The 17,727-nt window shown below is 46.9% G+C and overlaps 1 protein-coding gene across 1 annotated transcript in view; it reads left to right on the top strand.

Moving 5' to 3' along the window:
- Positions 1 to 3,490: 3,490 nt before the first annotated feature.
- SLC25A48 (solute carrier family 25 member 48) overlaps positions 3,491 to 17,727 on the top strand; it is a 49,966-nt gene continuing 35,729 nt past the window's right edge. Inside the window, exons 1-3 of the mRNA XM_008066787.1 lie at positions 3,491 to 3,708; positions 8,382 to 8,425; positions 17,483 to 17,554. Of these exons, the coding sequence (XP_008064978.1) occupies positions 3,663 to 3,708; positions 8,382 to 8,425; positions 17,483 to 17,554 (162 nt within the window). The 5' untranslated portion in view covers positions 3,491 to 3,662. The remainder of the gene's footprint in view (positions 3,709 to 8,381; positions 8,426 to 17,482; positions 17,555 to 17,727) is intronic.

Here is a 17,727-nt window from a genome sequence, read left to right as displayed (position 1 = left end):
GTGCAGGGGCAGCCAGGGGTGAAGGGGCAAGGGATGTTCCCCACAAGCACGGGCACAGTCACTCACATGCATTCAAAGAATATAGGATATGGGGGAGCACTGCCCGGTGGGGCTCAGGCTTAGGGGGAGGGCTGGGTGGTGAGTGAGGAGTGGAAAGGCCACCAGACCTGGGTCTTACAGAACTTCACATCCCATCCTGAAGAACTGGCATTTACGCACAAGGGCACCGAGAGTCATTAGAGCTCACTAAATAGAGCAGATTCAAGGTTTCAGAGGTTCAATGTGGCAGCAGGTGGACGCAGACACAGGACAGAGGCAGAGAGACCCAAGGGCCTCTGTCTACTGTGATCCCAGCAGAAGTGGCCCAGGGTTGGACTGAGCCGTGTAAGGAGACATCAGTGAGGGCTGAATGTTAGAGACATGGAGGAGATGGAGCCTTGAGACTTTATGGTAGGAGGAAGGCTTGGGGGGAAGGAATTGAGGATGGCATCCAAAGTTCCAGTGAAACCGGCTGACTGGGTCTAGGCTGAAAGAGAAAAACAGAGTTCCTCAAGGAATGTGCTAAGTTAGAGATGACATGGGGCCTTCCAGTGGGAGTTGTTGAGTCAAGAAAAGGTCCTGGGCTCAGAAATGAGGTGGGAGGTTGGAGGTGAGAGGTGGGGGTGTGGATGGGTGAGGGCTTGAGGGACCCACACCTGAGGATGGGCAGGAAGGCTTCAGGGAATGGGAAGTGAGCAGCTAGAGAAGAGGAAGGAACGCTAAGTGAAGGCAGGCTTCCAGAAGCTGAGGAGAGCAGGGAGAGAGGGCAGGGCCTTCACCATCGCAGGTCAGCTACCAGTAGCTGGCCTAGGCTTTTGCTGCCCAGGTGTAACAGGTGGGCACTGGGAGGGGACTGTGGGTTTGGCTGAGAAAGTGCTTTGGAGGTGGGAGCTGTGGGGCTGCATAGACTCAGGGTGCCAGCAGGAGACTCCTGGTTCACGGAGTCTGGACCTGAACACCCGAATGCTTCCTGGAACACAGTAGACTCTCCAAAGCTCTCACAGCTACCTCCGTGTAGCATCTCAAACAGATTGCTTCCTCTCTAGCAGAGACTTTTCTCAAAGCAGGAAGGGGCACAGACTCTGTGCCCAGGAAATTTTTGTTACCTGTAAGGCAAAACAAAAATGGGAAATGGGTCCTTAGTTATCAAATGCTGCCAGCATTTCCCATCTGCACGCCCCATTGCAGTGGAAGGTGTAAGGTCAACGAAACCAGACCAGGCGAAACGGCAACAAAGGAGCCAAGAAAAATTTATTAGGGCAATCCCGGGCGAGGTTCACCGGTCCTTATAGCTGTGGGCCGGAGAAGTCGCGCCTAGAAAAATTTATTAGCGCAATCCCGGGCGAGGCTCTCCGGTCCATATAGCTGTGGGCCGGAGAAGTCGCCCCCAGCAAGATGGGTGACGGGTTTATAAAGGGCACGCTGAGAAAGCTGTGAGGGGGATTGGGGAGAGCGATCATTGGTTGGGACAGCTGTCGCGTCTGCTGGCGATTGGCTGAACGGGGTTGCTAGAATCGCTGTAACAGGTACTGGCTGGCTTTGTGGCTGGGGTCTTAGTTTCGGCCTGGTCCGGATTGGAGCCATCTTGTTGAGGCGAAGCGAGGCCCGCCCCGCCCTCCGGTACCTCCGACCTTACAGAAGGTACTCTGAGAGTTGATCTTTAGGGAAAGAACTGAGGGTGAAAAAAATTGTGTGTGTGTGTGTGTTTTCTGACCCTAGTAACTCAAGGAGTGGATCTCTCTGTGCAGTTTATTTCCCTGTGTGTAATGGTCATGGCTGCCCTGCCCTCTCCCGAGGGTAGAATACAAATGTGAATGGCGCCACTGCAAATGCTGCTCTAAGCCAGGTGGCCAGGAAGAATGAACGGCCCAGGTCCCTTCCCCAGAGCCAGTTTTCTGCCTGGGTCCACGGCCAGGCGGTCTGGGATTCTCCAGGCCTGGCCCTTGGTTGCTGCTGAGCCTGGGTTCTCCCCTGCCTCCCTGGGTGATGTGCCTCATGGGCAGAATTGTAGTGCATTTTGGGGAATGAAGCACAGCGGTTCTTTCTGGAAGGCAGCCCACTCCTTCCGCTGTGCTCCAGCTCATTAGCAGTGCAAGCAGCAGCTTTCTGGGCTCGGGAAGCCATCTTGGGGCCACCAGAGACACTGCCTGCCAATTCAGGACCTCCCTAATTGGTGCTGACACAGGACTGAGGGAATGATAATCTTCCTGGCACTCCTTAAAGTGGTCTTCCAAGAGAGTGGGCCTTGGGAATTGGCAGCCTTTCCGCTTGTGGATTCATGCCAATGGTGAACTCGCTGAAGGGCCACTCGTCATAGATCTTTCATGTCTCATACTGTCTCAGGCACATACCCCAGGTATGGGCACAGCTCAGGGTCAATGCCAATGGCAATTCTGAAGCCTCAAGACTGAGTGGGACATCACGTGCAGCAGAAAGTAGAGGCTCAGGGATGGCGTGTGACATTTCTACCCCTCCATGGGACGCTGCTAGATCACCCCCAGACAGGCCTATGGCTCTATCCCAGGCTCTTCTTCAGAGGGCTGGCTTTGGCTTTCCCATCCAGACACAGGTCCACTCTCTGTGTGCCAGGGGTGAGGTCTGCAGGAGGACCCTTCCACCTCCTGCAGACCTCACCCCTGGCACACAGAGAGTGGACCTGTGTGATCAAGCTTCAGTGGTCAGACTCTGTTTTGCTTCGGAAGAAGAAGACCTGTTTGGCTGCCACTGCTTGCTCACCTGCGTGACATGACAGGTATTAAAGTGGGACAAAAGAAGGCCCAGCAAAGGCCCCTTCCTCCGGACCATATTCCTCACTAGCCTTGTCAACCCTGGAGTGTCTTGGCTAGGATCCAAGACTGAGTCCCTGTTGAAAACCAGCGAGATACTGAAGGACATCAACTCATCTTCCTTAGGGGCTGGGGAAGAAGCTCCCATTGGAGCAAATGCCCCTCCAAACAGCCAGGCCGCCCCCTCCCTCCCAGCTGGGGGCCTGGCTGAGTGCAGGGTCTGCCTACCAAGTAGGCTGAGCCAGGGCCTGGCAGGGAGCTGAGGCCAGCTATAGCTGTCAGACAGGATCCTGGACCCCCAGGTACTCGCTCTGGGCACAGGTCACTGAGCAGGACATGGCTGGGATGGGCAAAAAGGCATCACTGCTTAGGGTTAGGATAGGGAAGAGTCTGCAGCTGATTGGAATCAGCACTGCAAGTCCATCCCAGGGAGACATGAGCGCCCCATCAAGTGCCACCTCTGGAGAGGTGCTGACACTTTGGCCTCCCTTCAGCTGAGGCTCTGAAGCTGGCAAGGGAGAGCGTGACCGGGAGAAGGGAGGACTAAGGGAATTCCACGCGGTGACCCTTGCTTCTGGGCTTGGATGTGCGTTCCGCTAAAGTGCTGTGCCTTTAAGGTCCACTGGGGGCGTGCTGTCAGCCTCCCGCGGGCTCCGGGAGAGGCGAGGGCGGCAGCCCGCGCGGCGGGTGACTCGGGACTGAGTTTGCAGTAGGCAGTGTGCTCAGCGTCTCCGACTTTTTTCCTCCCGCGCCCCGGTGCCCGCGGGCCATGCCCCACAGAAACTGAGTAGGCATTGCCCCGGCTGCGGGAGGGCGAGGTGCCGCGCGGCCCCGGCCATGGGCAGCTTCCAGCTGGAAGACTTCGCGGCAGGCTGGATTGGAGGTGAGTGTACTCACCGGGGACCCCCGCACCAGCGCCGGCCCGGACAAGCTTGTCCGCCGCACTCGGGGGCAGGAGGCTTTGCACCGCGCGGAACTCCATCCCGCGCCCCGGAGTGCGCCCCTGCTGCTGGGAGTGACCCCTCCCCGAGTCCTCTCGGGGGGTCCTGCAGTTAGTTCCAGGTCTACTGCCCGAGTTAGCAAAACTCCGGGCTTACCTTCTCAGCGAGTCACCCCGAGCTTCCAATTTGCCTCAAAGTTGGGACCCGCGCAACTTGCGGTAATGATTAAACTGCCAGTCAAAGCCGACAGCCAATGGAACCTCCAGGCGCGTACACACCCTTCGGTGACCGGGTGCGCACACCTGAATTTAGGGATGTGGCCGCGGGCTCTCGTGCGTGAAGGTGGCGCCTGGCAACCGGTCCCTGGGCGCCGGCTGGCGGGGAGCCCAGCTTCCTGGTCGAACCCTCCCTAGGGGGCGCCCCGCCTGGAGGGTGTGGAGCGCGCAGGGCAGGGAGCGGAGTGCAGGGCTCCAGGTGCTCCTTGCCAGCCCCGGGATCCCTTCCCGTCTTCAGCCGCCCTCGGCCATCAGCCTGTCGCCTTCCTCCAAGGCCCCTCCTGCGGGCACTGTCCATTCTGCTGGTCCCTCCTCCAGGCTCCTGGAGCCTCTCTTTGCTGGGCCTCGGATGGGTTGCTTGGGCAAGAGTTGTGCTAACTCCCTTGCTTCTCCATTCTTTCCAGCAGGCCTATTCCTCTTTTTTCAGCTATTGAAGGAGGGGGGAGTTTGAAGGACTTGGCTAATTGTAAAATATAATGATCTTACTTTGCACCCATCTAAGAGGTTTATTCTAAAAAAAAGATGTTGGCAAACGCAGCCCTTCCCCAGAGGAAAAGAAAATAAGATTAAAAAAACCACAAATCAGATAGATTCTCAGGTCCTCCCCTCCCATCTAGCAGGAGGCCACCTCTTTCCCCCCACAGTAGACTACAGGGCCCCTGCTTCACATCTTCCAGAGCAAAGGTGACTCTCTTCATGGTGGGTTATTCTGTTGGCACCATTGCTGTTGGGTTGGGCTGAGATCTGCCTCTCCTAACTTTACCAGTCAGGAGCTGCTGCCTGAGACCCACTGGGCGTATTCAGGCTCCTTTTGACTGGACAATTCTTTCACCATTCTGAGAAGCAGGCAGAGAAAGGAGATCCTTTCCTTACTGTCCCTTACACAAACAGATCAACTTTACTAAGGCTGCAAATGGCTTAGTTTGAGAATGGAGGGCAGGGCTGAGTCCGAGTAGCTCCAAGCCTTTGATTAGAGAGAGACCCCCCCGCAATCCCAGATGTGATAACTCATGGGCCCTCCCCAACTCACACAGCAACTGGGGAACTGCCCTTTATTCTTTCTGAGATTTTCCAGACTTTGTTGATGTTAATATACTTTTTTTTTTGCTTCCATGAAATGATAAGGGTGGTAACACTGAACACTTAGGAGGTGCCAGGTGCTGTTTAAGTGCTGTATATGTACTTTTTACACAACTTTATTGAGTTCTATTTTATGTATCATAAAATTCATCCATTGCAAGTGAACAATGCAATGATATTTAGTAACGTTATCAAGTGGTACAACCATTGCCGTAAATTAAGTTTAGAACATTCCCATTCCCCCATATAAGATCCTTCATGTTCATTTGCGGTTGAGCCCCCCTGCAACCCACTCAGACACCATTAATCTACTTTCTATAAATTTGTCTTTCCTGAATATTTTATATCAATTGAATCCTGCAATATGGGGTTTCTGGTGTCTATATATTTTATTTAATTATTATAACAACCTCAGTCAGATAGGTACTGTTTCATCCCCATTTCACAGATGAAGAAATTGAGATACTGAGAAATTCACTGGCTTGCCTAAGGTCATGCATCTAGCATGGACACTGGGATTGCAACCCCGGCATTCTGGCGCCAGGGTTTTAGATCCTGTACTTGTCTACAGCTCTTTGCCTTCCTTACAACCTTGCATGGCAACATTTTAATATTACATTCCCCACATTTTTGAAGAGCCTGGAAGCCACTGACTTGGTAATCCCATTTCTAAATCTGCATTCAGATGGGTGGACTAATGAGTGACGGGGGGATGCTGGCCAAGGTTGGCACCAAGGACTGTCTGCAGTCTTCACGGCCCACTTCTGGGCCGTGCCTGCAGTTTCTGATTTTCCAGAGAATCTTCTACCCAGGGCAGGTTCTCTGCTGCCAGCCCAGGGGATGGGGGTCCCCGGAGGCCTGGTTTATACTAGGAGGACTTGAATGCCAGGCTAGGACTTTGGACCTAGGGTGGAAATGAGAACCCATTATAATCTGATGAAGCACATGATGGAGAGGGGGTGAAAACTCTGGGGCTGGCAGGGACTTCCTGGCATTGGGATCATCAAGCCCCCTTGCTCTGGGTACGTTCCCCAGAAAGGGGAAGGAGTTTGTCTCAGGTCACACAACAAGTTAACAACGGAGGAGTGAGATGCTGCAAAGGAGCATTCTTTGACCCCACCCTGCCACCTGTTCCCAGTGGTGGTAAGCAGGACAGAGAGACACTGTTGCCGGGAAGGGCTTCTGCAAGGGGAGACTTTCTTCCTGCTCATCATGTCTCTGCTCCTACCCAGTTCAGTGGGAAGGCAGGGATGAGAAGGGCAGAAGGTTCCGGGCTCAGGGAACCATGGTTCTGGGATGAGCCAGTTTCTCTGTCCTTGTAAATATCTAATATTACTGGACCCCTGACCTACCTTACCTGGTTAAGTTACCTCTGCTTAACAGAGACATTTCCTTTCTCATCTGTGTGATGAGGAATTTGCCTTTAAGAATAACTCCTGTTTCATCCTCAGTCATTGCTTCTACAACAAGGGCTGCTTCATCTAGGCGGCCTTGAGTTAGCCTTGTTCCCTCCAAATTGTACAGGCTTTGTGACTGTGTATATGGATATGCATTTTTTTTTCTTTGAAAAGGCACAGCATATTCATCACCTTTCTAAAGGGGTCTTCTTTTTTCAAAAAAAAACCTATAGTGATAGCATTCATTTTGGAGCATCCTACAAGTGTCAGGCTCTCTCTCTTATTCATTTCGCTCTTATAATGGAATCATGAGGTAGGTGCTGTCTTTTCTACGCTATTATTTCTATTGTATGCTGAAAGTGAGGCATAGAGAAATTAAGGAACCTGCAGGTAACTGAGAATTTTCTGGGTTTTCTCTTCATACCCTCTCTTTTAAGTTGAAATTCACATTTTAAAGTGTAAGATTCAGCAGTTTTTAGTGCATTCACAATGCTGTGCAACCTCTATCTAGTTACAAAACATTTTCCTCATGACCAAAGGAGATTCTGTACCCATTAAACAGTTACTCCCATGCCCTCCTCCTTCCAGCCCTGGCAGCCACTCATGTTTTCTGTCTTTATGACTTACCTATTCGGGATTATTCATTTAAGTAGAATTACGCAATATGCTGTCTTTTGTGTCTGGCCTCTTTTATGTAGCAGAATAATTTCCAGGTTCATCCATACTGTAGCACTTATCAGCAGTTTCTTTTCTTTGCTGAACAGTATTCCTTTGTGTGCATATCTCACATGTTTATCCTTACATCAGTTGATGGGCATTTGGGCTGTTTCAACTTTTTGGTTGTTGTGAACAATGCTGCCATGAACATGGGTGCATGCATGTACTTGTTTGAATATCTGATTTTAATTCTTGGATGTATACCTAGGAGTGGAATTACCAGGTCAGGTTATAATTCTATGTTTAACTTTTTTGAGGAACTGCCAAATTGTTCCCACAGTGACTGAACTATGTTGTATTTCTTCCAGCAATGTCCAAGAGTTTCAATTTCTTTACATCATCCTTGCCAACACTTATTTTCCATTTTTTAAAAAAAAGTATAGATATTCCAGTGGGTATGAAGGTGACTCTCATTGTGATGCTGATTTGCATTTGCCTAATAACTAATGATGTTGAACATCTGTTCATGTGCTTTTTGTTATTGGTATATCTTCTTTAGAGAAATGTCTATTCAAGTTCATTGCTCATTAAATTTTTTTTAGCTGTGGGAATTCTACATATATTCTGGATATAAGACCTTTATCAAATAAATGATTTGTACACATTTTCTCCAGTTCTGTAGGTTGTCTTCATTTTCTTGAGAGTGTTCTTTGATGCACAAAAGTTTTCAATTTTTATGAAGTCCAATTTATCTACTCTTTCTTTTGTTGCTTGTGTTCTTAGTGTTAGTTACAAGAGTCCATTGTAAATCTCAAGTTATGAATATTTTTTCTTATATTTTAGTCTAAAAGTTTCATATTCTTGCTCTTTATAATTGAGGTCTTTGAACTACTTTGAATTAATTCTTGTATATGGTATGAGGTGGGGTTTAACTCCATTCTTTTGCATGTGGATATCCAATTGTCCCAGTACCTTCACTTCCCTTTTTAAGGGTGCTAGCTTCTTGAGGCAAGGTTCTACTCCATTTTATTGGCTTTCCTTGGTGCCTGAGCCAGTGCCTAGCACACTGGAGGCCACCTCCAGTGACTGACCATTGACTGAATGAGTGACTATTTTGTCTGAGTTCTCTGTTCTGTCCCAAGAGCAAACTTGTGCAAACCAGAAGTTCAAGGACTGAGTGAACAGTTGTTCTTTTGTGATCCACAGGTGCAGCCAGTGTCGTCGTCGGCCACCCTCTGGACACGGTCAAGGTACAGTAGCCATGTTTCTCACTACCTTTTGGAAAGAGGTTTGGAGCTGGCCCACTTCCGGGGCTGTGCCTGCTGTTTCTGAACTTCCAGAGAATCTTCTGCCCAGGGCAGTTTCTCTACTGCCAGCCCAGGGGATGTGGCGTGCTCAGAGGCCTGGTTTATGCTAGGAGAACTTGAATGCCAGGCTAGGACTTTGGACCTAGAGTGGAAATGGGAACCCATTATAATCTGATGAAGCACATGGTAGGAAAGGGGTGAGGACCCTGGGGCTGGCAGAGCCTTCCTGGCACTGGGATCATCAAATCCCCTGGCTCTGGGTACGTTCCCCAGAAAGGGGAAGGAGCTTGTCTCAGGTCACACAACAAGTTAACAATGGAGGAGTGAGATGCTGCAAAGGAACATTCTTTGACCCCACCCTGTCACCTGTCCCCAGTGGTGAGCAGGACTGAGAGCCACTCCCTGGGAACAAGGCTATAAATAGTGCCACCTCACTGCTGACTGGCTTTCAGATCTGTATCTAAATCTCTACCTGGATTGTGTACAAAGAGGAACCTCTTGGACCCTTCTCAAATGGCTGCTGCAATTTCAATTTCCTTTCTCCTCATCTTCTTCCCTTTATGACAATGGACCTTCTCATGGTGTGGGTCCCAGGCCTACTCTTCTTGATGGGAAAGATTGGCCCACTTATTTTAAGTGTTTGAAGAAACCTTTTAAACAGTAAAGAGGAGCGTCTAGAATCCTCAGGGGAGGTTCCAAACCAAGGGAATGGCAAACAGGACCCAGTGCTGGGAGATGGCCACACATAATGGTGAATAAGTCAGCCTTAGCTTATCCTCCCATTTCATATAGGAGGAGAGTGAAGTACAGAGTTCAGGAATCTTCCCCAGACCTCAGAACTGGACATGATAGTGCTGGGGCACACAGCTCCAAGGTGAACTTTGCTCCTAGGTCCGCTGGTCTCACGGTCCGTGCCATCTCTACATTTGTAGCTCCTGGAACTGGTTGGAACCCAATGATGTCTCCCAAATGGAGGAGAGGAGTCCTAGAGCCACTTTCTCAAAGAAAACTGGCATGATGTTGCTGCTGGCATGGGCCTCTGGGGAATAGCCTCTACAATACTACCAGTTCTGGAGTCCAGCCTCATTCTTCTGCATATGGTTGACTAGTTTTCCCAGCATCATTTGCTAAATAGGATGTCCTTTCCCCAGGATACATTGAGTTTTTGTCGACTTTGTCAAAGATGAGATGGTTGCAAGACAGCAGTTTTATTTCTGAGTTCTCTATTCTGTTTCATTGGTCTATGTGTCTATTTTTGTACCAGTCACATGCTGTTTTGGTTACTGTAGCCTTGTAGTAAAGTTTGAAGTCCTGCAGTGTGTTGCCTCCAGGTGTGCTCTTTTTGCTTAGAATTGCTCTGGCTATTCTGGCTCTTTTTTACTTCTATATGAATTTAAGTATTATTTTTTCTAGATCTGTGAAAAATGATGTTGGTAGTTTGATAGGATCATGTCTGAACTGTAGATTGCTATAGGCAATGTGGATATTTTAATAATATTGATTCTTCCAATCCATGGGCATGGATTGTTTTTCCATTTGTTTGTACCATCTTTAATTTCTTTAAGCAGTGTTTTGTAGTTCTTGCTGTAGAGATCTTTCACTTCTTTGGTTAGATGTATTCCAAGGTATTTTTGTGTGTGTGCATAACTATTGTAAATGAGATTGTTTTCTTGATTTGGTTCTCAGCTTGAACTTTGTTGGTGTATAGAAATATGACTGATTTTTGAGTGTTGATTTTATGTCCTGAGATTTTATTAAAGTTGCTTATGAGTGCTAGGGCTTTTTTGGTGAAATCTTTAGGTTTTCTAGATATAAAATTATACAACTTGCAAAGAGAAATAACTTAACTTTCTCCTTTCCTATTTTACTTCTTCCACTTGCCTTTTGATTGCTCTGGCTAGGACTTCTAATACTATGTTTAATAGGAGTGATGAGATATGAAAATACTTATCTTGTTCTAGTTCTTAGGGGGAATCCTTCTAACTCCTGCCCATTAAGTATGATGTTAACTGTGGGTTTGTCCTAAATGTCTCTTATTATTTTGAAAAATGTTCCTTCGGTGACTAGATGGCTGAGGATTTTTATCATGAAAAGATGCTGGATTTTTTTTTTCTGTGTCTATTAAGATAATCATACGACTCTTGTTTTTACTTCTGTTTTGTGGTGGATTATGTGTATTGATTTGCATACGTTGAACCAGCTTCACATCTTGGGAATAAAGCCCACCCAATCATGATGAATAATTTTTTCAATGTGCTTTGCTAGTATTTCATTGGAGATTTCGCATCTATGTTCATCAGTTATACCAACCAGTAGTTTTCTTTCTTTCTTTGTTGTCATTACCATTTATTGGTATCAGGATGATGTTGGCTTCATAGAATGACTTAGAGAGGAGTCTCTCCTCAATTGTTTGGAATAATTTTAATAGTTTGGATACTAGCTCTTCCTTGTACGTTCGGTAGAATTCAGCTGTGAATTCATCTGGTCCAGACTTTTTTTGGTAGGCAGGTTTTTCATGGCTTATATTGGTCTGTCCAGAGTTTCAATTTCTTCCTGTTTCAATCTTGGGAGATTGTGAATTTATCCATTTCCTTCAGTTTTTCTAATTTGCACACATTTAGATGTTTATGGCAATCTTATGTTCTTTTGTATTTCTTCTGAATTGGTTGTAATGTCACCTTTTTCATTCCTGAGTGTATTTGTTTGAATCCTCGCCGTGCCCCCCCCCCATTAATCTGGCCAGGGGTTTGTTGATCTTGTTTATCTTTTCAGAGAACCAGTTTTTAAACTTGCTGATCCTTTGAATGTTTCCCCCCCCCTCAATATCATTTATTTCTGCTCCAGTTTTAGTTATCTCTTTTCTTCTGCTAGCTTTGGTGTTAGTTTGTTACTATTTTTCTAGTCCCTTTAGGTGAGTTGTTAGAGTGTTTATTTGAGATCCTTCTGTTTTCATGATGTAAATGGGCAGTGCAATAAATTTTGTTCTCCTACTGCTTTGGCAGCATCCCAAATATTTTGGTATGTTGTGTATTTTTTAAAAATTTTGTTTCAAAGAACTTTTAAATATCTTTCTTGATTTCATTGTTTACCCCCAAATCATTCAGAAACCAGTTGTATCGTTTCCATGTATTTGTGTGCTTTTGAGAATTCCTCTGGTTATTGATTTCTAGTTTCATTCCACTGTGGTCAGAGAAGATGCTTGTTATGATTTAAATGTTCTGGAATTTATTCAAGGTTGATTTATGACCAAATATGTGGGCATTCTTAGAGTATGACCCATGTGTGACTAAGAAGAATGTATATGCTGTATAGTTGTTGAGTGAAGTGTTTTGTAGATGTCTGTTAGATCTAATTGGCCAAATGTCAAATTTAAGTCCAGGATTTCTTGGTCAGTTTTATGCCTCAGCAATCTTTCTAAAGCTGCTGTCATTGTGTGGCTGTCTGTGTCCTCTCTTAAGTTAAGTAGCAATTGTTTTATAAATCTGGGTGCTTCTATGTTGGGTGCATATATATTTTAAATAAATATTTTTTGTAGTTGCATTGAGCTCTTTATCATTATGTAATGCTCTTTATTATTTTCATTGTCCTTTTCTACTTTTATTGGTTTGCAATCTATTTTATCAAATATAAGAATGGTGGTGACTGCTTTTTTTTACTTTCCATTTGTGTGGTAGATTGCTCTCTATCCCTTTATCTGGAGCCTATGAGTGTCGTTAGAGGTGAGGTGGGTCTCCTGGAGTCATCAGAAGGATGATTCTTGTTTTTTTATTCAATTTGCCACTCTGTGTCTTTTAAGTGGAACACTAAGGGCATTAACATTCAGAGTTACTATAAATATGTGAGGATTTGTTCCTGTCATAGTGTTGTTGAGGAGTTGCTTAGTGGTCTCAGTTTTGTGGGTGATTTATATGGCCCACAAGCTGGCTGTGTGTTTACTTGTGTTTTTGTGTTAGATGTTGTCATCTTTTTAAAATTTTTCCATGTTTAGAACTTTTTAAAGCATCTCTTATAAGACCAGTCTAGAAGTGGTGAATTCTTTAGTGATTGCTTGTCTTGAAAAGACTTTATTTCACCTTTATTTATCAAGTTTAGTTTGGCAGGGCAAGCCTTGGGAGGCATTTCTTTTCTTTAAGAATGTTATAAATAGACACCCAATCTCTCTTGGCTTGTAAGGTTTCTGTTGAGATGTCTGCTGTTATTCTGATGGGTCTCCCTTGGTAGGTGTTCTGTCCCTTTTTTCTAGTTGCCTTTAAGATTTTTTTCTATTGTGCTGACCTTGAATAGTCTAGAGACTATGTGCCTTGGGGATGACCTATGCTACTCGTAAAGTATCTCTCAAGAGTTCTCTGAATTTCTTGTGGTAGCTTGTAGTTTTATCAACAAAATTCTGTATAAATTTTTTCTCAATTGCCACATCATGTGAAAATGTCTAGCTGGATTTTGACCAAAATGTTACATTTTAAAGAATGTGTTTAAAATTCTCTGATTTAAATGGTACGTATACACTTATCTTTGGGGGCCAATTAGAACACCTCAAAAGATGAGGGGTCATTCCCTGAGTGGCTTCCTTAGTTGACTGTCCATAGAGCTGTTTGTCACATACTTGTCTGTGTACATATGAGCAAGGAAAAGGGCTGTTGTTTTCTAAAAACTAGGTTGACTTTATGAATGTGAATTAGTAACAAATAGTTGAATTGAGTGTGAGAGATTTAACTGTAAAAAATTGTGAGGGGGGATGCATTAGTTTCCTTGGGCTGCTGTAGCAAATTGCCACAAACTAGGTGGTTTAAAACAATGGGACTTTAAATTCTCACAGTTCAGGAAGCAGGAAGTCTAAAATCAAGGTGTTGGCTCCTTCTAGAGGCCCTAAGGGAGAATCCATCCCATGCTTCTCTTTTCTAGCTTCTGGGGGTTATTGGCATTCTTGGGCTGTGGCTCTATAACTCCAATCTCTGCCTCTGTCTTCACAAGACTGCTCCTTCTGTATCTCTGTGTGTCAAATCTCACTTTGCTTTCTAAGGACATTGGTCTTTGGATTTAGGGCTCTCTCCCTCTGCACAGGCCAGCCTAGCCACAGTTGTCTGAAAAAGCTGGACTCTCTTCCTTCTCTGCACTCTGTCCCCTGAACCTCTGGAGGGGACCCTTCCTGAAACATGAGATCCAGCCTTTGTTTGGCTCAAGAACCTCTGGCTCTGGCTGAGAAACAGCTTGGTGATGCAGCACATGGCCTGCCTCGTGTGCAGCCTGGGGTGTGGTCCCGGGCCCCTGTAGCACTCCAGAGCATCCTCTTTCCTTCCTTCTGGCTGATATTTTTTCTTTTCTTTCTTTCTTTTTTTTTGAGTGGGAGTCTTACTCCGTTGCCCAGACTGGAGTGCCGTGGCACACTCACGGCCACCCCAGCGTCAACCTGCTGGGCTGCAGCATTCCTTCTGCCTCAGCCTTCCTTCTGCCTCAGCCTTCCAAGTAGCTGGAACTACAGGCACACGCTACCGTGGCCAGTTATTTTTTTTTTAATTTATTGTAGAGATGAGGTCTCATGAAGTTGCCCGGGCTGATCTTGAACCCGTGGGCTGAAGCAATCCACTTGCCTCGGTTTCCCAAAGTGCTGGGATTACAGGCTGAGCCACCAAGCTTGGCTGGCTGATGTTTTTTTCTAGAGTCCCTGCCCACTGAGAAAAGCCCAGGAATGTCGGAACAGCTTGAAATCCAGTTCTGGCCTCATCATCTGCTCTCCTGTGACCCAGGACACAGCATTTAACCTTTTTAAGCCTTCGTTTCCATATCTGGAAAGTGGGTAAATAGTACCTCCCTGATGGGGCAGTCATGAAGCTAGTTCATGGAGGCACTGAGAAGAACATGATGAGTGAGACGTTGAACAGATGCACTGCAGTGTGGAGAGGCAGATCATTGACTTGCCTGAGGTCCTAGCTACAAATACATAGGCTGCTGACCCAGGACAAAGGCTCCTTCCTCTACCCTCAGCTGCCTGAATAGAGGTGGGGAAGGCATACCTGGAAGACTTCAGAGTGTACGCCTGAAGCGGCATGGCTAGGTTTTCTAGTCAGGGCTCAGCTGCCTGTAAGCCACCTGGACCTGGTAGCAATAGGCAGGCTTTGGGGGGTATCTGCCTTCCTCTCTTGAACATCCCACGGGGCTTCTTGCCTTGCTCCAGTGTGGTCCCCACCACTTTAGGCTGCTCCTGACTACCCAGTCCAGCCTCAGGTATGCATGTTGGCCCAGGATAGCCAAGGCATGGTTTGCTCTGCCAGGTCTGGGACATCCAGAGATGGCCAGGCATTGGCTTAGCTCCCAACTCTCGCCCCTACCACTGAGTACTCATCTTTCTCTCCCTGGGTGTTCATGTGTGGGGTCCTGAGAGCTTTAAATGGGAGGGAAAGCCACATACTGGAGGAGTATGAGCTCACAGCACCCATGATGTGAATTTTATAGTGTTGGGCCAAATATCCCACACAGGGCCACGGTCTTTAAGATATGTCCACTGCATGCATAGAACCCAGAGCTCATGCACTGTATAAGGACCCAGCAAAGTGTCAGCAACCTGAGAAAATACTATATGAAAAGTACAGGATCAAAACTAATGATGCATTAAATGTTTACAAAATATAACCTTATGTTAAATAGTCAAATGTAATTCAACTTTCATGGAGGTCTATATGGATGATATTTAATGTGGGATGCACATTAAATATATAATATTATACTTAATTTTATCTTGCTTGATATGATATGAAGTAACAGAGTCTAAAATATAAGCAAGATTTTTGTTGTTGTTGTTTTTTGTTCGTTCTTGCTTTGAGATAGAGTCCCACTCTGTTGCCCAGATTCGAGTGCAGTGGCACAATCATGGCTCACCGCAGCTTTGATTTGCTGGGCTTAGATGATCCTTCTGTCAGCCTCTCAAATAGCTGGGACTATGGGTGTGCACCACCATGCCTGGCTAATTATTTTTTTATTTTTTGAAGAGATGGGTCTTGCTATGATGCCCAGGCTGGTCTAGAATTCCTGACCTGAAGTGATTCTCCCACCTCGGCCTCCCAAAGTGTTGGAATGACAGGCATGAGCCCCACATGTAGCCCATAAGCAAGTCTCAAAATTGCCTCGATTCTATAGAACCAGGAGAGGCAAGAAAGATGATAGAAGAGTCCATCAATTCTCCAGGCCTCAAACAAAGGCTCTGGGCATCTTGAATTTGGAGTCAGCTGCCAAATGATGCTCAGTTTGTGGACCTTGGTAGAAGACAATCTCTGCTTTACCTGATTGATAAAAGTCCCGAAGCTGGTCTGGGTAGCCAAACTCCCTTCTTTTTTGTCTTTCATGGGCCAGGTTAGAGTGTTCTGGGCACATTTGTGGGCTTACTCAAACCCTTGTGCCTATCAGCTACTGCCCTTGTCACCACAGCCACCTCATTCAGAGGGCAACACTCCCTGGCCATGCAGCCCTCGGCCAGTACAGAGGAGCCACTGTGTCAGGCCTGTGCCCAGCTCTGGTGTCAAGAGGAAAGTATAACAGACTGCCTTGCCCTAGTAAGGTGATCCAACATATGAGGGAGGACCCCCAAAACTCAGAGTTATCTTCTGGAGGGAAGGCTCCTTGTAGTACAGGCTTCCCCTGCTAGGTAAGTGTTTGGTGAACCCATCGGCATCATTGTACCAGCTAGTGTTGTTGTGAGAAGCTGTATTCGGCTTCATTGAATATTTTCTGGGGGATGGAGAGATTCTTTCAATGCGTTTGCCCATTTCCTAATGGGTGATATACAAGCGCACCTGTCCATACCACACTGAGTGTTCAGCAGTTTTTGACCAAAAACACCATGATCTCCATGCCCCACCCTTCCTTGTTCACCCAATCTCACCCTGAGTGACTTTTTTTTTGTTTCCCCGAATGAAAAATGTCTTCAGAGGGAAACATTTTGCTGATGTGGAAGATGTGAAACAAAAAAATGACAGAAGTTCCAAAAGACACCAAAATTGACGAGTTCAAAAACTGTTTTGAGCAGGGGAAACAGCGCCTTGATGGGTATCTTGCATCAGACAGAGAGTATCTTGAAGTTGACTGAAGTTTAAACATGTAAGAATAAATACACATTTTAAAGAAATAAATTTCAGCATTTTGGGGGGTCCCCCCGTAAACCCTTGCATAATCAAACAGATAGGACTACTGTGACATCTCAGCTCAGACTCAGAGATGCGTAGGAGCTGGAAGAAGCGCCATCCAGAAGGATGAAATAGCAAGGAACAATGGCAGGAGGCAGGAACGAATTGCTGCTCTGGGGACTGAGAATGTGCCATGTGGTGGGCAGGGAGGGCAGGAACAGCGGGACTCAGAGTAGGAAATGGCATTTGGAGTGAGAGGCAGCTCAGTGTTACACTAGGCCTCCTGGGCACAGGTAGAGAGTGGAATTTATTCTGAGTTTGATGGGAGGCCATGGGGGAGCTTTAAACAGATGTGCTGCAGCTTCATCGACTTTTGAAAAAGATCACTCTGACTTATGTAGAGAGAGGTGGCGGGAATGAGGGGGGGAAAGGAGACCAGAGAGGGCCAGTGCCCCGTCCCGGTGAGGATGAAGGGGCAAGGGAGGCCCTGGGTGGTGGCTCTGGGACAAGAAGAGTGTGCCTTCTCCAGGGATATTTAGGAGGGTGGCGTGACAGACGGCAGATAGGGTAGAGCACCAGCATAGCTTTTTGTACTCAAGAGGCAAGGGTCATACAGTCCCCAGCAACCATCCTTTTTATACAACTGGATGGCTTTGTCCTATCCTCAGCAGAGCGGGCTTTTGCTGCATTGAGCAAATCTGAGACTAGGTCATTGGGGGAGACAGTGCACCCAGAGGACAGAGCACCAGCCTGGCCAGGACTGAAACCAGATCTCTTTAGCGGCGGGTAACTCTGGGTAGGGCCTTCCCTTTTCTGGGAATCTTCTGGGGGTATGGGGATGTGGATGATCTCTGAGTGGGCTCCATGCCTTTGCCTCTCTCCACAGGCTCGCCTTCAGGCCGGCGTCGGCTACGGGAACACCCTCAGCTGCATCCGCATGGTATACAGGAGGGAGAGCGTAAGTGCCCCTTGGGCTGGTGGAGTGATGCCCTCTTGAGCCTCCTTCAGGCTTGGGGACTGTGACCATAGCCCCATGCCAGCACGTCAGGCAGGGACTGCTCCTTCCATTCATCTCACTGGGCTCAATTTTTTTCTACTCATCTCACACCACACCTCAAATATTGCCTAAAT

Source organism: Carlito syrichta, unplaced genomic scaffold (genome assembly GCF_000164805.1).
Source record: "Carlito syrichta isolate Samal-C Ts95f unplaced genomic scaffold, Tarsius_syrichta-2.0.1 Scaffold309108, whole genome shotgun sequence".
NCBI lineage: Eukaryota > Metazoa > Chordata > Mammalia > Primates > Tarsiidae > Carlito > Carlito syrichta.
Note: the sequence above shows the minus strand (reverse complement) of the source record. Positions and strands in the feature narration are given on the sequence as shown.